The sequence below is a fragment of the Eublepharis macularius genome, chromosome 13 (assembly GCF_028583425.1).
Source record: "Eublepharis macularius isolate TG4126 chromosome 13, MPM_Emac_v1.0, whole genome shotgun sequence".
NCBI lineage: Eukaryota > Metazoa > Chordata > Lepidosauria > Squamata > Eublepharidae > Eublepharis > Eublepharis macularius.
Window position 1 is genome coordinate 35,555,867 of NC_072802.1, and position 22,745 is coordinate 35,578,611.

General features: G+C 42.8%; 1 protein-coding gene across 3 annotated transcripts in view; it reads right to left on the reverse strand.

The window, feature by feature from the left end:
* MTM1 (myotubularin 1) overlaps positions 1 to 19,372 on the reverse strand; it is a 51,556-nt gene extending 32,184 nt beyond the window's left edge. For 2 of the 3 annotated variants that reach the window (XM_054996736.1, XM_054996734.1), the window contains exons 1-6: positions 19,196 to 19,266; positions 9,977 to 10,056; positions 9,631 to 9,703; positions 8,176 to 8,270; positions 6,137 to 6,247; positions 4,486 to 4,587 (exon numbers count right to left, since the gene is read on the reverse strand). In XM_054996736.1, the coding sequence (XP_054852711.1) occupies positions 4,486 to 4,587; positions 6,137 to 6,247; positions 8,176 to 8,270; positions 9,631 to 9,703; positions 9,977 to 10,039 (444 nt within the window). In that variant the 5' untranslated portion in view covers positions 10,040 to 10,056; positions 19,196 to 19,266. The other variant, XM_054996735.1, reaches the window with a different exon arrangement.
* Between the last annotated feature and the right edge of the window lie 3,373 nt (positions 19,373 to 22,745).

The following is a 22,745-nucleotide window of genomic DNA, read 5'->3' on the forward strand; positions in this document are numbered from 1 at the left end:
TGACCTCTGCCTGAATGTAGACAAAGGCCATGCTTCACTGTTGCTTCTCCTGGACCTATCTGCAGCTTCAATACAGTAGACCATGCCACCCAGTTGAGGTGTTTGGAGGCAGAAGCAGGTACCAGGGGATGTGCCTTAGACTGGTTTAAATTGTTCCTCATGGAACGGACTCAAAGTGTTGCTATTGGAGACCAGATAACCTCAGTGTGGGAATTATCTTGTGAGGTTCCACGTGGCACAATCATTCTCCACGTTATTCAACCTCTTTGTAAAGCCTTCAGGATAAATCATTCATTGCTATGGAATTAGATGCCATCAATATGCAAATGATATCCAGCTCTATATATTTACTTAATTTAATTTATTAGATCTCTTGCCCGCCCTCCCCATAAGTGGGCTCACTATCCAAATCCCCTGGTGAAGCTGTAGAGATATTGAGTCGCTGTTGTCAAATGCAAAGAAACTGAAACTGAACCCAGAGAAGATGGATGTCGTGCTGGTTGGAAAAGCAAAGATCTCGAAGGTCATTGAGCTTATGACCTTCGATGGGGTCCAATCGACCCTGGCTGACTCAGTGAAAAGCCTAGGGGTTATATTGGATCCAGAACTGCTGCTACAGAAGCAAGTAAATGCAGCAGCAAAAAAGGCCTTCTCCCAACTTAGAGTAGCCTAGAAGATGGTCCCCCACCTTGACACAGCTGATCTGGCCACTGGGATTTATGCCACAGTAACACTGAGACTAGACTCCTATAATTCACTCTAAAGAGGCCCCCTTCAAAATTAACCAGCTGGAGATTCCAGCTGGTGCAAAACATTGCAGCTCATTTACTAGACGGAACATGCATATCACTTCCATTCTGCAGTCACTCCACTGGCCACGCATCTCTTACCAGGCTCAATTCACAGTCATACTATTATGTTCAAAGTCCTTCATGGCCTAGGCCCTCATATCTACCCAACCACCTCTCTCCCTATGTTCTGCCATGGCATCTGAACAGGGCCTCTGCAGATATCCCGCAGTTGGGCTAAATCAACAACTGCCTGTACATGGACTTCCTCTGTGGTAGCCCCACCTTGTGGAATGGCCTGTTTGAGGAGAGGAGGAAAGCTCCCACTCTCCTGGCTTTCCACAAACTATGCAAGTCTGAACTATTCAGGAGGGCTTTCTACTCAGAATATAGGGCTGTGTCATAAGAAATAGTTCAAAGAGATGCCTTGGTAAGGAACAGGGGCTATAGACTAACTAGACTATTGGGTACTGTCTGCTGATATAGATATTAGGTAGTTCAACATTGCTAAAGATGTTGTGTTAATTACTTACACTTCAATTCAAAAAGGTGTCATGTGTTCGGCCTTCTGCTGCTAACGTACCCTATTGTATCTGATTTCATTTAATGTCTGCTGATCATATTGCATTTTTGGTCTAGTTATTGTCCTAGCTATTGATTATATTATATTCACTTAAAGTATGTAAGTCCACCTTGGATCTCAGTGAGAAGAGCAGAGAAGAGCAGACTATAAATAAATATTAATAATCAATAATAATCGTAAATTGATACAGATTGCTTTCTCCTAGCCTTGCAGCAGCTGGGGGAAACCCCAGCAATACAGCATCCTCCACTGGTTTGAACTGCAGGTAACTCCAAACAGGAATATCAACAGTCCTCAATGTCTCTAGGACTGCTCAAGACTCAGCCTCACTTGCTACAAGAATTAGGTATCCTCTCCATGTTAGGTAAAGGTAGTCCCCCTGTGCAAGCACCAAATTGTTACTGATCCATGGGGGGACGTCGCATCACGATGTTTTCTTGGCAGATTTTTTACGGGGTGGTTTGCCATTGCCTTCCCCAGTCATCAACACTTTACCCCCAGGGACCCGGGTACCCATTTTACTGACCTCGGAAGGATGGAAGGCTGAGTCAACCTTGAGCTGGCTACCTGAACCCAGCTTCTGCCGGGATCGAACTCAGGTCGTGAACAGAGCTTGGGCTACCGTGCTGCAACTTACCACTCTGTGCCACAGGGCTCTCCATGTTACTTTGCTTTATTTCTGATTAAATTTCTATTTTTAAAATGTTTGTGGGCTGTCCCTGGAGTACTGGAGGGAAAGAAGCTAAAGAGAAGAACCATTTGGTGAATTGACTGGACCTATAAAAACTTTACCTAATATTGTTGAAACTTGCAATGAATTATTTTTTTAAAAGTTAATTTCATTGTTTCACCATAGCAAATACACTAATTACAAAGGCTAATTGGTTATCAAATAGGATGAAGGTTAACACATCCTTTTTTAAGTTACTGTAATAAAAGTCAATGCTTGTTGACTTTTTTAATTCTCTGGAAGCTTTCCTGACCACTGTTTAGCAGAAAGGTGGGGTGAAAGTGTTCTAAATAAATAAAAATACTTGAGCAATCTCTGATTGACCAACAGATTAAATCTTTTTGGACCAGTCACTCAACTCCGCTGAGATTCTATCATTGCCCTCTATTGTTTCCAAAACAAGATAATATGCTTTAACATCCCTTCTCTCCTTAAAACAGTGACCCAAAAATGTAACAATACCTCATTCCAGGAATACTTAGGCACAGTTTTCTTAATCATGCTAACAAAACTTGACACTCAAGAAGAACAAAAAGACCCTTTCTGTGATGAGATATTCAGTGAGAAATGCCAGAGTGCTCTGCCAAATGCAGACATAAAGATGCTGCATTGTAACAGAGGCATCTAATTGGCCACTGGACATGATAAACTGCTTACACAAGATCCTATCAGCAATATATCACAGAAATTCAATCCTGTATCATCTACTGATTACATTATTCACTTGTAATTGGCCATAAAACACAGACTGGATTAGCACTTCAAGTTATCCTAAATGGTGGCTTTCTTCCTTTCTTCCCAATACACAAATCTTGGAGGCTTCTGTGACATGCCTTTTCTTCCAGCGGAGGGAACCCACACAACCTTCTATAATATTGGGAACTAGGTTTGTTTGAAATGTAAATCTTCCCCTCAGTTGTTAGATGTTCTTATGGTAGTGAGGGTAAAGGCTTTGGGTTCACCGTTGGGAGGTAATTTTTCTATTGCATCTGAAGAGTACAGAGATCACTGAAGCAGGAGATTCAACAAAAGAAGATTCCTTTACATTTAGGTGGTTTTTAAAGAACAGAACATCAGCCCAGCTTTCCAGACAGTCACAGAAGCCTGGCTGAGGCATTTAAACTTAAGCTAGTCATGGCTTCAAGTTGTGATTTAAATTCCTTTTAATGTTTGTGGTTACAAAGAAGCTTTCATTGCCTAACCATTTGGTTGGATCTTCTCACACACAGGATTCCGCACCCCACCCCCAACCTGCCCTTTCCCAAGGATCAGATTAAATGGTACCAGGTATGCTCTTCACCAGACAGGCCTCATGACTGGGTACTCTGTCCTCTCTCAGAGGTAGAGCTAAACTTCTCTGCCACAGTACTAGGTAGAGCCACCCTTGATACCACCTGCTCTTTTGCTGAGGCAGACACCAACTAACTGCTGCTATATTTCTCTCCCATTCTCCCTGGATGCTGGGGCAGAACTCTCATAGGCTCAGGGATGAAACAGCTGAGTGGATTTTCTATCTTTCAGGAGTGGAACAATCTCCTATCCATCACAGCTTCCCAACATGCTGCTATTGTTAGAATCAGTTTGTAACATACTTATCCTTTAGGGCAACAAGATTACAAAAGGCTCAATTTACTCACAAATACATACCACTCGAGGGCTGCACCACCATTGCAATAGTTTGCATGTCTGCAAGAACCACCACAGACTAAACCACCTCCGGCAGAGTTTTCACATCATCTCAGCTGCAATTTGTCTCAGTTGAGTGAGCCAGTTCACACATTCAGCTACATGCTGTAGTAATCAGATGAACTTTACCCACAGACTAGGCTGGCTTTCAGGGGGAGGGGTACAATTAACATAGAGAAGTCAGCAAAAACTACATCCCTATGTGCAAGTCTTCAATGATGTGGCCTATTATAATGTCACATTCCACTTTATGTGTGAACCAGGGCCAAACGACAAGTAAACAAGTGATGTGCATGGATGTATCTACCACCCTCAAGTTTCTTGGGGAGAAAAACCATCTGAAACCAGGGAACAAGAGTCCAATCTGCTAAGATGCAAGCCTTTCGGTACTACTACAACTTAATATATCTATATACAAAAATACTCTGCAATTTGTTCCATCTATTTAACCATGTAGAAGATCAAACATTTTAGTCTAAGACAACGAATTCTAAAGTATTAGGTTCTTGATGTAATATTAATATTGCAGTCATTCTTACTTGGAAGTAAATTTACCAGGATTTACTTCTGAGCAAATATGATTAGGAGTAGGCAACAAGACTCAGGGGAGATGATAGTTACTTGGCCAAGGAGTGAGCTAGGAACCAATCTGCTTTTGTACTTTTTAGCAAAAGAAGTGTATAGCAAAACCACCTTACCAAATTATGCGACTGTGGAAAAGCATATTTGGTCAAGACTTCAAATATATCTCTCCTGCTATGACCTTCTTGTTTCAATGCAAAGCGCAAGTTTCTCATATCCTAAAATTTTAAACCACAAAATTAAAAACAAATTGAATACCGCATGATGAGAAAGCTTATTCATAAATCAATTACGCCAGTATGTTTGGAACATAGTTTAGTCCTTACTGATGCCAAACTTTAAATATTCTCCTTTTACTACTTTGTGCATCAGGCCAAGAACAAAAATGTACTTTGCACGTGAAACACTCTTTTATTCCAAACAAATCGGAAGACATTTACCAAAGCTGGGATTCTATACCTCCTTTCTGCTTCTACTTCTCTTTGTCTGCTGCAGAGATCAGGCTCCACTGCAGACCATGTTCCTCTTATGCTATATACTTTTTGGCTTTTAAAAGGCATTGATCATATATGGACTGAATGCCTAGTATCAGATGAAGGCATGATTTGCAGTGGAGGACTGTCTCTGCAATTGACGTACAGGAGTGCCAACAAAAAGAAAGTAAAGTATCCAAGCCCTGGAATAAAGAGTTGGTCTTTTGTAGTACAGTAACAGGCATACAGATCACAGATACTTTTTAAGTTGCTGAAGATAACCAGAAGAGAAAACAAAAGTAAATCCCAATTTCAAAATGGCAATATAATCACTAATGAAAATTAGATGGCGAACTCTGATAAATAAATAGAAAAACACTGAACTACTATCAGATCCATCCATCTCCTTGGTAAGAAGCGCAATCTTGTAATTGTGATATATAGTTTCATTCAATGGTGGTATAGTTTCATTCATTCTTTCATGCCCACCCAGCCAGGATTGCCTGTTTCCTGTTCATGTTCCCATTATCCTTCCCATCGATTAACTGCAATGATGCAGAGATAACGCTAACAAATTCTTACTCTCCTGAATCCAGTCTCATAGATAGTCCAAGTCCCCACTTCGAGGTAGTGGGACTCAGGAATTTCAACATGGCTCCACAGCATGACAGTGAGGTCAGGACATAGGAGGCACTCTGGGGAATTGACTGGTCAAACTGGGTTGGAGCCAGACTAAATTTTTTCATCTGCAGAGTGAAACTTGCCTGCCTGCAGCATACTAATCTCCACAAAATGTCACTCCTGAGAGAGAGGAATCACTGATAAATGACAAAAGGGGAGTCTTTTGCAGTGGGAAGAGGGACTCGGTAAAAATAGCTATGTTAGTTGGAATCCAACCCATGTTAGCTAACCACAAGTTAAAGCAGGCCTCTAACTGGCATCTGACATCAGATTTCATAGCAACTTTTAGCTGTTCTACTCAGAAGTAAGTACCAAAAAGTAAGTAAGGTGCTGCCAAAAATGTGTCCTTAGGACTACAGCCATTTCTGTTTAAAAAACTGTTTTGATTTTATTGCATTTTTATACTGCTTTTAACTGCAGTGAGCTGTCTTGAAAGCCCTTGGTCAAAAAGCAGAATAAAGATTTTTAACTAACTAAACAGTGCAAGATTGTACTATTTAGAATTTAAGAATCAGTTTATTTTCACCAGAATTAACTATTTCCCACCAAAATTTTTTACATGGTAGTAAGCTGAGCATTTTCCTAGCTAGTAAAGAATTATTTTAAATCTTACCTTACAAGTAATATCTAATCCATACGAGTTTTCTCCTCTACTTGAAGCTCCTCCCATTTTCTCAATCCTTGAAATTACACCCAAAGGAACATCTATCACCACAACAGGATCCTAGTTAGGCAAAAGATAAAGTGACTTCTTCCAACAATCCACACGTTCCTATTTTTTATAAAGTCCTGTATTTCTCTAAAGTTTTGCCCCACAACGTACACATTTTCAATGGAAACCTAAGCAAAGTTGCTCCAGTCTAAGTCACTTGATTTTAATGACCTTAGACTGGAGTAACTCTGCTTAGGATTGCAGTGTTTGTTAATGTAATGAGAACTGCCTACCCAAGATGAAAAGTGAGCTTCACAATCACACAAGTAGTTATTTGCATAGGCAGAAAATATGGTATTTTGGAAAAGCAACATTCCACATGTGTACCAGAAACTCAGCTTCATGTCTGTACATTTATGGAACAGTCACTAGGAAACTGCCTCAAACCTATACCTTAAATCCCGTACTATCCAACCCTCCAATGAAGATCTGCCTCTCAAGGCCTGCTCTCTGTAACCCCGCCTTCAGAGGTGAGGTGGGTGGCAACCACAGTCAGAACATTTTCAGTGGTTGTACCCCGGCTTTGGATACCCCCCGCCCCTTTTGAGGCTTGCCTGGTACCTCCTTTACTTTCTTTTGGGCACCAATCATCAGCTTTTTAATGGTCTGCTCTGTTTTATGAACAATATTTATGCTGCTTATGTCTAATGGCTTATATTTTATACTCAAGTTTTTAATTGTAAGCTACTCCAAGTGGGACTCTGAAAAGACAGCATAGATATATTCTAAATAAAATGAATTTAAAAAGTATGAGGCCACAATCTTTATTCAACATTTTAAATATTACTTTCTGTAGCAAAATGCAACCGGGGGGGGGGGGAGCTTTATAATGGATTACGATTGTAGTCTACTGCAATAATTATTCCAGACATTATCCTGCTTCTACTACATTGTCTTCAACATCTGTAATTCCACTTTCTACTTTTTTAATGGAATACTTTGCCTTAGTTTTTTGTTCGCATCGTATTTGCTATTGTACTTATTGTATGTCTTATGCTATAGAAATTAATTACTACTATTCTGTAACCCACCTTGAGTCTCAGCGAGAAAAGCATGCTATTAATAAAGTAAATAAAACAAAATCCCCAACACAGTTTTGATTGTATGAGTCTTTATCAATCAAGCTTTTCTCTGCCTTGCACTCAGCATTTACCAAAGGCAAATAGCGACTGAATAAACAGCACTTTACATTCAAGAAAACCACTTAGATGAGATAAGCTTCGGAATTTTTGCCCAAAAGACATGAGAAACCCTGCAAGTATAGCAGCACTTCAGAATTCCCTCCCAGGAAAAGTTCATCTTGCTCCATCCCTGCTGCCATTTAATCACCTGATTCGGATGATACTTTTACAAGCATCTTTGAAGGTTACACCACTTATAACAACTGGGCTGATATGAAGTCTTAATGATGCAGGTTTTAACTGATACTAGTTTTAAGATGCAGCTGAAGAAAGAATTATAGGCTACTCACTGGCTGATGGCTGGGTTTTTGTTAAAAATGCATGTTCAGTGTTTTAATATAATCCACCCAATGAAATCAATTCCTTCCATCGCAAACACAGACTACTACTAGAGCAGAGGTCCCCAACTTTTTTGAGCCTGTAGGCACATTTGGACTTCTGACAGTGTGGTGGACGCAGCAACAAAATGGCTGCTGCTGGAGATGGAGCCAGCCACAAAATAGCTGCTACAAGTTACCTTCAGTCACACAGTGAAGATTTTTTGTGCCGTGGAAGTAGTTTCTGCCAAAGTAATGTTTTTTTAAAAATCTGCACAGCTGATCAAATCTCCAATGACCAATCAGAAGCCCTGCTGGGCAAAAGCCCCACCTAGCGCCACCCACTTTCTAAAAACACTTGGCAGGCACAAGGAAAGGTATTGTGGGCACAATTGTACCCATGAGCACCATGCTGGGGTCCCCTTTATTAGAGAGTACTTACCGATTCCACACTTCTCAAGTACAGTCTGTAGTTTGTTATGTACACTCTTCCTTTAACGGGACCATTAAATGGACACATGTAAATAACTTCCTTGTCTGTGGAAGGAACAGTAGTTGCAGATTTATGATGACACTGTACAATCAAGGGATCATTTCCATCTTAAAAAATAAGCAACAAGCACCTGCCTTCAGCAGAAATAAGCAAGAGAACAAGAGAAAACACTTATAATTCCAAAAGTGCTTTATGCTATGACACATTAAGTACAGAACTAAAGATACAAAGCAGATGACCACAACAACAGTCTCACATGCCCAACACAGTGTTTCCTCCATAGCAGCCACTGCCCTCAGTACAGCATGGAAATCTACTTTAAAATTAACAGGATTGTCAAAAGTGGAACCGGCTAATAAATTTTTCAAAAATCACAGAGAATATTCCAAGTTCCTTAGTGCATCTAGAGTGGTTCTATGGTTCCTCTTAGGTTCATTTCACAAAAGAACGTTCATAGCTCTAAAGCAGCATCAGATAACTTGCATGAGTGAAAAAAGCCATCCGAGAAGAACAGCCGACTAAGCCATGCTGGTATTCATTATTCAGCAGACTTATAATAATTAAGACCTGCCTCCAGGATATGAGGCAAGAAAACTTTAGTAAGCCAGAAAAAGGTGAGGGAATTTTCCTTTTCAGACTCCAGATAAGTCACACGATATAAGCCTATCACTGTTACTCCACTGCTTTCAGTGTGCTTAGACTGGAGCAACTCAACATAGTACTTATTATAAGATACACAGTTGTAGACAGGAACACTAGAACTGGAGGGAGTTTGCTTTGTTTATAGCATGGATTAGTAACCTCTTTAAGCTTACCTGCAAGTTTGCTCCATAGCAAGTACATATAGGGTTGAATTTTTCAACTCTCTTCCACCAAGTTACCCTTTGATGGAGAAAGCCTCTCTGCTGGAGAAAGACTTGGTGGAATGAAGTCCAACTTTGTCAAAGAGAGTTTTAAAATCCAATTCATTATAGCTCACTTGATTGCCTACTCAAGAGGATTAACAGAATAAGTTTTCTGAAGTCATTCTACTTTTAGAACTTCTTACTTGTGGTTTCCATAGAGTGAGATCTCTGATTATCTCATCACAGCAAAAAGTCATCCATTCTTTTCTCCTAACTTAAACAAGTCGCACTCTCTCAGAGGTGAAAATCATGTTTATGGCTCTTTGCCTTTGTTAAAGTGCCCAGAAAGTTTGCTTAAGATCAGCTCAGTTTCTTCCTGTTGCTAGCTCTCAACACACTGGAGTTCTTTCTACATTTAAGATTCAGGAGTACTTAAGCATACTATCGCCGTCTGCCTTCCAAAGTGCCTTCCAAAGTACAGTCACCATGCTGTTTCTGTACATCTGAACTGGTTCCTGGAATGGTCAGTTACGTGCTTTAGTTGTCTTGCTTTAGTTACCTGTGACTCTCATTTCCCCTGGTAAACGAGGTATTTCTTCATTGTGTTCCCAGTTAGTTCCATCTTTCAAAGGCTGAAAGAAAAATAATAATAGCAAAACATGAATTCACGCTACACTGTGCAGTTTTGGCAAACTCCCATGCACATAAGCCTCAAACTCCAATTAGAACCAGGAGTCAAGAAGTTACACAAGACTGTAGCACAGCCCTGGGACTTCGTTCTACACCTAGGAACTCAGCTTAAGAGAATAATACACTACAAAATTAAAAATGTTACGAACTCAGATTCTCAAGCGCAAAACTAAGAATATTTAGACATCCTGTGATTTTTAACAAGATACTCTCACCTTTTTAATTGAGGAGTTCTCCAAGGAGCTTGAATTACATCTAGGTGTAGAGGATGAGGCCATACTGGGGGAGGGGGAATCTGTTGATAAAGTAGGAACAGGGAATGTAAATTTTTGTTGGGATTGCATAGATTATTAGAAACAAAAGCTGTACAATCTTAGGAAAGGGGACAGAGGCGGAGAAGAAATTTTAAGTGCCTCCATTGTACTCATTATATTCACAGTCTTGGAAAGCTTCCAAAGATCTCACATGTTCTTATCCTAAATTTATTTGGAAAATGAATTAAAATATTAAAGGTAGTTCCAACAACATTGGCTAGCCAATATAAAACAGAATGCTTAAAGACTAGAAAATATGCAAGCTAGTATTTAAATACTTATAAACTTTCCATTTAGGGGAGGAAAAGTCAGGAAAAATTAGACTTGTGTTTTAGCAAGGTTAACACACAAGCACACACAGAAAAGAAGGAAAACAACAGCAACAATCAGTAATTTTTCAGTTTCCAATTCTTCCATTCTCTACTTAAGCAGCAGTTAATTTACCAGTTAGTCTGCCACCTCCTCAAGCAGAATAGTTTAAAAAGAAATATCAATTCTGATTGAAGAGGGTGCCTTGAGGACTGACACCCCTCTTCCTAATGTGGAGGCAGGTTCTGACTACAATTGCACTGTGCAATCTATCTAATCAGAGAGATAAGATTTTTCTCCTAATTTTATAGTTACTTAAATATCAAAAACTTTACTTCTTTATTAGACAACATTACCAAGAGAAAACATTTATTATGCTTGCAAAATATGGTCATGCAGCAGCATTGCTTAGCATATGTACAAGCTCTTTTAATTATTCAACACAGAGAGTATCTCACTAACCCCGAGAACAACCTTAACAGAGGACACTACTATTATGCCCACATTGCAGATGAAAGCAAGGAGACTGAGGAACTGCTTACAGTGACTATTCACAGGAAACAAGATCTAAAGTGGGGCCTTCTGGTTCATAGCTCACTCTCTTAACCACTATGCTCCTCTGGATCTATACCATACTAGCTGTCATAAAGGGGGTATCAGCTGCAATACTGTGCACATTTACTGAGTAGTAAGCACCACCGAATACAATGAAATTTACTTCTAACTAAGTATGCACAGGATTGGGCTGTTGCATGTCAAATTACTGAACCCTTCCTTGTGACCTAATTGACTAATTAAGAACTACAAACAACATTTCAGTTAGTGATATTCCCATTTACTTACAGTAACTGCCCACTAAAACAAAAACAAGTATTTTCAAAAAGTTCATGCATGCATCTTAAGAGATTTTTGCTATAAGTATTAAAATCTAATATTGACATTACTATGTAAGACACCAACTTCTTTTCCCTGTGGCACAGATTATAAGAATTGTTCCTGGAAAACTTCCAGATTGATCTTGCTGCAGAATCCAAAATGGTACTTTATCTGCATCTCAAAATAGCTGAAACTCTCTAATTACTGAGGAGTAGTCACGGCTGTTCCATATTTAATCCACCAACAGATTTCTATTGTTTAAACTGGTTGCATCCAGCTGTAAGTCCCTGTTTGTATAGGGGCAGATTAATAATGTTTGGGACTTCAGCCCCCCTGCCCCACAAAACAATGCATTTTATATGCCATACTATGCAAGCTACTCATAAAAAAAATGATCATTTGGGTTATTTTTTTAAGCTGCTGGTTTATTCTTGTTAGGCACCACCACAACCTCTCATCCTTACTAACTGGCAAAGAGAGTACTGGTGGTGGTTTGTTTCATGTAGCTGTATTTTAATTGGTGCAATTTTAATGTTATTTTTTAATTTGTGGCAAACTTCTCTGAACAGAAATTATTTTAATTATTAAAATTTCCCTCCATACATGATAAAGCTAATAAAATATCCCCAAAACCTATTCGATGACATTTTTGCCCTGATAAATAAAGCATGATGCTAACAGGAAGTCCACCGAGAGACATCCAAGACCTGTTAATTTTTACTGATAACAGGCAAATGATTTCCAAACTCCCTAATTTCAGGGAACCCTTTTCATTATGACTTGTCTGCAGAGGAATCTGTGTGTAATGCCGGAGAGCCAAGGCATGTCCTTAGGTGCTCAGTCAGTTCATCTGGCAAACTGCCCAGCCCAGACCTTTTGGAATTCAATGCTGCCCTGTGTAAACTGAGAGTTCACCTTAGAGAACACACATGCTGAACACGCACACATGCCCTTTCTGTGACAATATATTGTCAGATCAGTAGTGCCAGTTGAATGGTTAGAGAGCACATGGTAACAGCAGCCTTGATAAAGCTAAAAAGATTTTAGTCTGGACTGCATTATACAATGAGTATCATGCTGGAGGAAAAGTAGGATTTATATATAATAATAAACAGTGGCATTTTTGAAGGAAGCTTGTTGGCCATTGCAGATATTTCTACTGAAGCATCCTCAGGAAGCTTCAAAGGAACCATAGTGTTCCCCAGAGCCAGTTTGAAAATCACTGATACAGGCCAGCAGCAAACAGAAGAGCTGATGATAAAATAATGGACTGGAACCAAGCAGTGAGTAGGAATAGCCCTGCACTGGAGGGCTGATATAGAGGGAATTGTGGGCTCTGCAACGCTGAGGGACACCAAGACAGACAGTATTCCAGGATCCCAACTGAAAAAAGTTGTTGATCCTGAATAAAACCAACATTCATTCTGTCAAAGGACTTGGGAATATAAGGCATGTTTCAAAAAGCTTTTCTGCTCCTAAAGGCAAAAAAAAAAAATGTACACGAGGCTGCTCTATTTACTTAACAAATTCATCTGTGTCCTTTTAAGATGACAGCATAGTCATGCTTCTGAAAAGCAATTCACTCTGGGACCATGAACCAGGAGCTGAATGACCTGAGGTACAATATCAAACTGCATGTTCACTCTGCTGGGAATGGCTGCAACCCTGTTAAGTTTCTTCACAATTTCTACAGAGCATCTTGCTCAGAAAATTGTATCCACACCTGATACAGAGATGCCAAGGAGCCCGAAGCAGGTACACAGATGCTTCCTCTTTCAGCTTTAGACGCTATCAGCGGTTGCCTTTGTAAGAATCAGTGCAAGCACGCCAAGGCCGTGCATTTGACGCTCCAATTGCTGCAGGCTTGCGTTATCTCAATTCACATTTCTTGGATTCTCGCTGTACAGTGAAGCTGAAACTAAACCTGACGGCAAAAAACAGGAAGTGCTCTCCAGATTCTTGTTCTCCTACAACTGATCCTTTTCAGAGGGACTTCAGAAGAGTCACTACACCTGTTAACATTCTAAGAAAACCTCTGCTCAAACTCGCTGGCAATGTCATGTCAGCTTGGGAAAGATCTCCACCTTGGACTGAATGATCTAACTCAAACATGGGGTTTTGTGCTTGTTTGTTTCCACTGAAGCCCTTCAAACCACCTTGGTTTTGTCCATAGCTCAATTCAACTCTTCTCAACCTGGAAAAGCCCCCAACCCATAGTTTCACCATTCTTCTCAATGCCAACTATATCAACATCTTGGTGACACAAAGCTACAAATTTTCTTCAACCCACAGTTAGCTTTCAGACTACCATTTAGAAATCACTGTCAACATCTGCTGCTCTTCTCCCTGTAACAAAAAGCCTTCTTCAAATATTTTAGCTGCAAAAAAGCAACTACTTCCCTCAAGATACAGTGCTTATTTGTTCTAAGAGCACTACACTGAACACTGAACTGTCTTTAAGAACCTATAGTAGACAGTAGAATGAGGAAGGTACATGTAGTCCAATACAACTGATTTATGCCGAGAAAGTAATAATGTTCACAGCTTCTGTAAAGATAGGGAGCAGATGTGCATCTCCTTTAGCAGAGAAGGAAAGCCCAAACCCTCAAGGCTTTCATGTACTCTGAGGCACGCAAGCTAGATGGTACAGGTTCAAAATGACATGATACCATAGGAAAAGAAACTCCTGAAATGTTCAGTTCAGAGCACCTCAAGGTGCAGGGAATAAGCGATGAAACATGATCACCCATTCAGTTCAGCCATGGCAAAGTTGAGTTTTAGGGGGCAGAAAACATGAAAATTTCCTGTTAAGCTTCAGTACTCAATCTTAAACCGATAATTTGGTGCATTTCTGTCCAGTCTTTCCTCCAAGGAGCCCAGACTGGCATAGACAGCCATGGGCATAACCCCTCCTCCTACTTTATCCTCACAACAACCCTGTGAGTTAGGTTAGGCTGAAAGTGAGAGAACCTAAGTCACCAAGTAAGTTGCAACTGTGGATTTGATCCCAGCACGGTGGTTAAACAAAGCAACATTTCTGTCATGACATTGCCAACAACAGATGTTTTTGTAGCAACTGCATTTTATTTCCAGCTGTGAGCGGATTCACATGCTTACCTGCTCTGACAACCCACTTCTCGTGGTGGCAGAACAGATACATGCCTGCATGCCACATAAATACACGCTCACCCACCACACACACACAACACCACATGGGTGTTTCATGTGGAGATGTAAATTCGTCAGGCTTGGGAGGGGTAATGGTCCCTTGAACACGATGAACACGTAAAACAAAACTATGAAGCAGCCTTTCGTCAAGACTAACCATTTAGCTCAGCATTCTTTACTAACACAGTCCCCTCCACAGTCTCAGGCAGAAAGGGTCTTTTCCAACACCTTCTCCCTTAGATGTTTTCACTGGAGATTCTCCAGACTCAACCTGTGTACAAATGTACCCTTGAAACAAAGCCCCTTCCAATTTAATACAAGTATCAGGGGTGGAACATGCGTCCCCACAAGAAAAAAATATAGCCAGGCCTGATGAGCATACGTCCTAAACCAAAAGAAGAGCCTACAGAAGCAATTCCTAACTCTTCAAACCACAGCCAGAGTGGTACAGCAGTTGGAAAGCCAAACTAGGACCAGAGACCGCGGTTCAGATTCTACTCTGTCATGCAGCTCCCTCCCCTCCACCTGCACTTTTGGAGACTGGTCTTTTTTGCACAGGTGATTTTTGCCACTTTGGGCCCTGTACCTCTTCAGGTTTTCTTCTGAATTTCAGACACTTAACTCCCCCTTCAGACTTCAATGTGACATTTCAAGGGTTTTCTTCCGAATTTTGTCCTTGCACAGAAAAACGCAGGCAGAAAACTCAGAAGAGAACCCTTGAAATGCTGCACTGAAATCTGAAGGGGGAGTTAAGCATCCGGACTTCGAAAGAAAACCCTTAGAGATATGGGGCCAAAAGTAGCAAAAATCACCAGTGCAAAAAAAGCCCTGTGACTGGTCCCTTGCAGCCTGGAAGCCACTATGAAGAATTCCTTTTGAACCAAACCCAAACCAAAGTAATCCTATTTTTTATCTATTTTAAAGGGGAAAGCCCCAGGAAGTCAAGTCGAGCAGATGTTCCCACTTATTTTGGGACCTTTCCGCATTCCATGAAGAGAAAAGTCCCATCTCATGTGGAAATGGCCTGGATGACCTGGGACCAGCAACACCCTCTCAGCCTAACCTATCCTCACAACAATAAGGCAAGGATAAAAGGCGAGGGAGAAAGAGCCTATATATACTACCCTGAACAAATCAGAGGAAGGATGCAATAAAAATGGGATATTTTTCCTTTCTGTCATCTTTTACAAAAGATATAAGGAAAGAATATGATGAATTCATATACATGGCCATGCAGACTACACATACAGAAGAAACTACGGTGAGAAAACATGTTATGCAACTAATAACATCCTTCTACTACTGATAAAGAATTCCTTATGCATACATTTTATGACATTAAATTACCTTGATATAACAAGACTAACCAAAAAAAAGTAAACAAGAAGACTTCTAAGCAGAACTTGATTGTTCTGGAAAATGTATAAAATGGAATTGTTCAGGAGGGCACTGTTATAAAGAGAATAAGACTGCAGTTTTAATGGCAGGGAAAAATAAGATTTGCATTGCAGATTGCACTGTTTGTTGGATGTATTTTATTATTTTTAATTTTTTTGTTGGGAGGAAAGGCAGCATCGTATAACCCGATTTTATCGGCTCTCAGAAGCTAAGCAGGATCAGCATTTGGTTGGGAACCCACCAAGGAAGACTCTGCAGAGGAAAGCAATGGCAAACCACCTCTTCTTCTCACTTGGAAGCCTCTTGCTGGGGTCGCCTCGCCATAAGTTGGTTACAACTTGAGGGCACTTTACACACACATCTTTTTTGTAATCCAACTTGAATGCCAGCAAGGCAATGAATAAAATAAACTGAGCTATGCTAATACAATGTTAACACAATCAAGCGCTGAGTTTGCTTATAAGGATTAAAAGATTGCTATCATGAAAATGGTAGGAAGTGAAGATGGCCCAGGCTAGCCAATCCTGTCAGATCTTGGAAGTTAAGCAGAGTCAGCCCTGATTAGTACTTGGATGAGAGCAGCAAGCAATAATAGCAAACCACTTATGGAGGTATCTTGCTTTGAAAGCCCTACAGGATCACCATAAGTCAACTGCAACTTGATGGCATTTTACATACACACACATATCATGAAAATGTACTTATCTGGGTTGGATACGCCTCCGTGTGGGAAAAACATATATTCAAAAGTAAGCACCCAGGGCTGCTTGCCCAAAAGTAGCCTGCATTACATCTCTTTCTTTTTAATTTAAATATGATGACACCATATGACGCATAAAGCTGCGGCATAAATCAGGCTCTCATTTAGCTTCTTCTACTCCAACTGGCCCTAATGCAAAAAAAGGGCTTTTTCAACACCAGTTAGCTGAGAACCTTTAACTGGAAATTCTGTAGACTAAAACCATAGACTTCTGCATACAAGCGTAGGCCTGACCACTGAGCCATGGTAACTTCCCTCAAAAAGTGAAGCTACACATTCTTTGCATACAATGCCTTACACAAATTTTGCAACTATAGTAATCAAACTGTGGCCCTGCCAGCATTCAACATCATAGGCTTGCATGAGAGGATCTTAAGAACTGGACCTGGAAATTTTGCTTTTCCTCCTCCTTAATTTTTTAATTTCTGTTCCACCTGCATGATGAAGAGTTCCTATAGAACCCAAAAGCTTACACAATGTTTTGTGTTATTTGGGTTGGCCTCAATAAAAGGTATTACATGATTTTGTTTCATTCGATCATTTAGTCTAATACTATCTATCCTTGACTGACAAAAGGCTCCCCAGCACCTCAGGCAGAGACAAGCCTTTTCCATCACCTGCTATCTTAAGATACTTTAACTGGAGACTAAACTGGGACTGGGTTTGCCAACTCTAGCTTGGGAAATTCCTGGAGACTTGGGGGAGGAGTGGCTGGAGAGGGTGGAGTTTGGGGAGGGAAGTGAATTCAGCAGGGATGCAATGCTACAGCGTCAGCTCTCCAAACCTGCCATTTCCTCCAGGGGAACTGTTCTCTCTAATATGAAGATCATTTGTAATTCCAGAAAAACTCCAGGTACCACAAGGTTGGTAACCTGACCTGAGACTCCCTGTACTGAAAGTGTGCATTCTTATGCAGCAACAGTTCCTCCCTCAAGTGTTCTAATAGCTGCAATGCTGTGCCGAACTAGGGAAGTCACCACATGGTAAGAAGACATTACACTTTTGATACTAGGCAACTACTGTCAAACTAGATGAGCTGTTGCAAACTCACCAACCCTTTGAAAGCATCCAAAACAAACCATACATGGGGATTTCTGTGAACTTGGGGAGGGTGACAGAAGAGGTACATAATGTTCACTAATCTGGAGCAAACAGGGGCAGGAGGAGAGAAGGGTGCTATGCCACTAAGTAACATTGTAGGTGATCACAAGGAATCGCCAAGAAGGACCACACTATCCATTAACATCTGCAGGGGGTTGAGCCATGCAATGGGCACTCTAGGGTGGAAGGTGGTAGGGAGGGGAATTAAAAAGTGAAGAAAGGGATGGTGAACTTGTAGGATGATGCCAAGAGAACAGTGAAGAAAAAAACACACCACACATTGAGAATGTTAAGTGAAGATCTATCAGGAAAAAGCTATTATTTAATGCGCAAAGAATATACTCTGTATGAATAACTTTCTCCAGTAAAATATGCCATAGGGTACAATGAAGCTGGTGCATGCACATGCAGGGCCAAAGCAACATTTTGTCAGACCTGACCGAAGTTGTAAATGCACCCTCCCCATCCCATACATAAAATGCCTTCAGAAATATTTCTATTTTATTTCTAAAATGGAAGAAAAACTATTTACAGTTCAGACTGGACCCCAGTAAAGTGCACCTATTTCCCATCTCACACTGAGGCCCTGCACACCTGAGCATTCCCACACACAAAGGCATGGGATAGGTGGTGGGAATGTATTAGGTTCATAAAACTGTATATGGAGGAATCATGCTATGTGTAAATAAGACAGGTCTCTCACACACAAATAAATATGAGGAGAGTTATACATACATTTTGTTTGTTTGTGTGTGTAGAGTTACATTTGAAGAAGTAGAAGGTGCTGAGATGTACAGTGGGCAAAAGTGCCACCACACCGAATGAGTATGGGAGATGTGTGCAGACAGTTGGGTAAAGGCACAAACTTCCTGGGCGCTCACTGACACATCCACCACCAATCCCAGGCCTGCCAGTACAGTAACTGAAACTATGGGACAAACTTACACCCTTTCAAGCTTAGGGGTAGGAAGGGGAGAATGAATGCCATGCTTAAGAGCGAGTTCAAAGTTTGTTTAGGATAAACAAGGCATTTCCTTATTTAAGACAGGCAACTCCACTGAGAGCAGAAATTTAAGGCTGCCGGCTCTAGGTTAGGAAATTCCTGGAGATTTGGGAAGTGGAGCGAGTAGAGGGACTTCAGTAGGGGTTATGCCACAAAGTCCGCCTTCCAAAATAGTTATTTTCTCCAGGGGAACTTATCTCTATTGCCTGGAGATCAGCTATAATTCTGGGAGATGTCCAGCCACCACTTGGAGGTTGGTAACCCGGGGGCTGAGAGAACAAGCTCCAGTGCCACCTGTTTCCCTCAGAGGCTAGCTTTCTCCGTGCAGGGAATCAGAGTCAAAAGCCGTTTGGGGGAGGAAAGCATTGTTTTGATCCTCCTGCCCTCTTCAAAGTGGTCCAGTCTACCCCCTCATTGTGCAAAGCGGTTAGCTCAGGCCTCAGCCCAGCCTCCCTTGTCAGGACGGGGGCCCTTACACGGCCAGCCGCCCGGCCCAGGCACTCACCCGCAGGTCGTCGCTGCCGCCTCCTTCGTCGCCCTCCTCCCCTCACAGCCGCCGAACCTTTTTTGCCTCCCACCCCCGCCCCTTACCTCAACCCTCCTATCACGTGACGGCAGCTGACAGGAAACAGCCGCCCGCTTTCGGCCTCCACCCGCAGACAGCGAGGTTTTTGGACGAAGAAAGCGGGTGTGAAGAAGACGGGAGAAAAGGGAAGGGGGGCAGGAGCGATGCATTCTGGGAGATGTAGTCCTCTCGAACCCCGGAGTTCCCTATGCCCCACGTGATGGTGGGAGGTGACGAAACGCCGCAAGGTTCTTTGGGAATTGTAGTCTCCAGTTTTTTTCTTTCCGCGTCTGTTGAGCAGAGGCGGGTGGATGAAGATGGGAAAGCTGGAAGGTTATCCGACTGAGGAGCAAGAGTCGAGCCCAGTAAGAGTTTCCAGAGTCATCTGAAGAAGTGAGTTTGACTCTCGAAAGCTCATACCCTGGAAATCCAGTTGGTCTTTTAAGTTGTTCCTGGACGCGAATCTTGCTTTTCCGCTGCGGAACAACACGCTTGAAACTGTTATCTGACTGTCGGACGTGTTTACTCGGAGTTGCAGCGAACTAATTGCAACCCGCACACGCGAACTTTAAAAGATGCTTGTTAGTATATGCACGGATTGTGACAAGATAGGGGAGCAGTTTTGCTCTGACTCTCCATTACCATTAATTCGCCTGCCTGACGACGACCCACCACTTCAAACATCGTGTCCCTGGAACAGTTTTTGCATACCAAACCCATTAAATTTGTTGATTTACTGACAGTTTTAAATGATTTCGCTGAATCGGATCAAGAGAGTCACAAGACCTCCCGCACACGGTTTCGGCCTTTTCCCAGCAGCCCACCCCGGCGTTGAAAATTACAGGCATCGCAGCATACGTGTATAACAGCTGTTCACACGTTACGTGACATTGCAGGCGCCGCAGCGCCCCGGACATTGTCCGCGCGCAGCGCCCCGGAGCCCCGTTCTGGTCTGTTGCTTCCTTTTGAGTGCCGCTTCGTGCGCGCTCAGCCACATTTGCAAAAAGCCACATTCGGCGGGACGGGCGGGGCAGGCTCTTGCCGCCTCCCTCCCGCCGTCTCGGTTTCGCTCGGAAGCTGCAGGGCGTGCTGACCTCGATTCCTCAGCTGCTGCCTCCGTCCTATTTAAAGCCTGTTTCCCCACCTTGTCCTTTTACAGCGCAGACGCCCCGGCTGAATCCCAAGCCGCATAGCTGGAGGGAGCATCGCACTGCAGTAAAAGGAGCCACCGGTTAAGGCTCGGGCAAAACAAACAGATGCCAGAGATGCACGCCTGGCTCGCTCAGGCCACTGCTGGGCCGGGCCAGGGCAAAGGCTCATTGCGCGCCCTAGGAGTATGCCTCATCTTCGCCTTCTGTGCTCTCATGTAAACCGGGAGAGACTTTCCTCCCACTCTTACAATATTGAGACGTCAAACCCAGCAGCTTAGTAAAAGCCAGCTGGCAGGAAATACAGAACTAACAAATAGTTTCAGGTAGGGTTGCCAGCCTCCAGGTAGTGGCTGGAGATCTCCCGGGATTACCACTGGTCTCCAGGCCACAGAGATCAGTTCCACTGGAGAAAATGGCTCCTTTGGGGGGTAGACTCTATGGAATTATGCCATGCCAAGGACCTTTCCCTCCCCAAACCCCACTTTCTCCAGGTTTCACCCCCCCCCCCAGATCTCCAGGAATTTCCCAACTTGGAGCTGGCAACCCTAGTTTCAGGTGGGTAGCTGGTCTGTAGTGGAGATTCTGGTCCAGTAGCACCTTAAAGACCAACTAGATTTCCAGGGTATGAGCTTTCAAGAGTCAGAGCTAACCAAGTAATACATAATTTATTTTATTTATCCTTAACATATAGAATTCATTGCGGCTAGAGATAGCAGAGGCCGCTGGCTGGCATTTCGAGGCTTCACATAGGCTAGATCGAGCTATGGCTGTTTATAATAACATAAGAGCATTCTATTTATATACACCACTCTTCAAGACAATGCCCACTCAGAGTGGTTTACAAAGTGTTACTATTATCCTCACCACAATCACCCTGTGAGGTAGGTGGGGCTAAGAGCGCGCCAAGAAGCTGTGACTGACCCTATAGGTCGCCCAGCTGGCTTCAAGTGGAGGAGTGAAGAATCAAACCTGCTTCTCCAGATGAGAGTCCTGCCGCTCTTAACCACTACACCAAACTGTTTGTCATGATATCAAGAAAACTCCCTTCTATATGGAGTCACAATTTACTGCCAATGATTGGTGGCTGGAGCAACCAAAACAAAAAAGTCTTTAACATACTACTAGATTGCTAGCAAAGCTCAGATTGGAATAAATGGTGTTAGGCTTTAAGGCAGCACTGGACTTGTGTTGAGTTTTGCTACTACCCCCCTGGATGGGCCAGGCAAGCTCAATCTTGGAAGCTAAGTAGCGTTGACCTTGTTCAGTAACTAGATGGGAGATTTCCAAGGATAGACCAGGGTTGCAAAAACAGGCAATGGCTAACCACCTCTGTTAGTCTCTTGCCTTGGGAACCCCAGTTAGGGGTGCCATAAGTCAGTAATGACTAGAGATGGCACAAATAGAATTACGACCCCAAAAAATGCATGAACCAAGCCGGTTCATGGTTCGCGAACCAGTGGTTCCCGGAAATTTGTTTCCACGAACTTGTCTACTGGTTTGTTTGGGTTGTAAAGGGGCAGTTTAAATGGCCATTTCCCTGGGGAAATGGCCATATAAACTTTTCCTGCAGCTTGCAAGTGACAGGTCCCTTTAAACTATCAGCTGGCAGGCGGCAAGGGGGGATCCCCCCATGCCACCTGCCAGGTGATAGTTTAAAGGGACCTGCCGCTTGCAAACTGCAGGGCACTTTAAACTGCCCAAGTCCCAGCCCCACACTTGCCTTGCTCTACAGGCCTGCGGTGTCCTCCCCCTCCTCCCATGAGGGGCAGGAAGGCTGTTTTTGGCCTCTTCTGCCACTGCGTGGGCCTGCAAGGCAGTGGCGGAGGCCAAAAATGGCCTTCCGCCCCTCAAATAGCCACCGCAGCCGCCGTTTGAGGGGCAGGGAGGCTGTTTTTGGCAGCGGCGGAAGCTGAAAATGGCCTCTCTGCCCCTCAAATGGCCGCCATTTGAGGGTTGGGAAGGCCATTTTCAGCCTCCTCCACTGCCCTGCAGGCCCATGCAGCAGCAGAAGAGGCCAAAAAAGGCCTTCCCGCCCCTCACGGGAGGAGGGGGAGGAAGCCATGGGCCCGCAGGGCAAGGTAAGTGTGGGGGTGGGGCTAGGGCTGGCGGGTGGGGTTGGGGGCTGGGGTTTAAGCAGTTTAAAGGGCCCTGCTGCTTGCAAGCGGCAGGTCCCTTTATCAGCTGGCAGGTGGTGAGGGGGGGATCCCCCCTGCTGCCTGCCAGCTGATAGTTTAAAGGGACCTGCCACTTGCAAGGCAGGAAAGGGCCCTTTAAACTGTCAATTGCCCCTTTCCTTGACGCTGCTAAGAGGCCAGAAAGGGGCATTTAAACCCCACAAA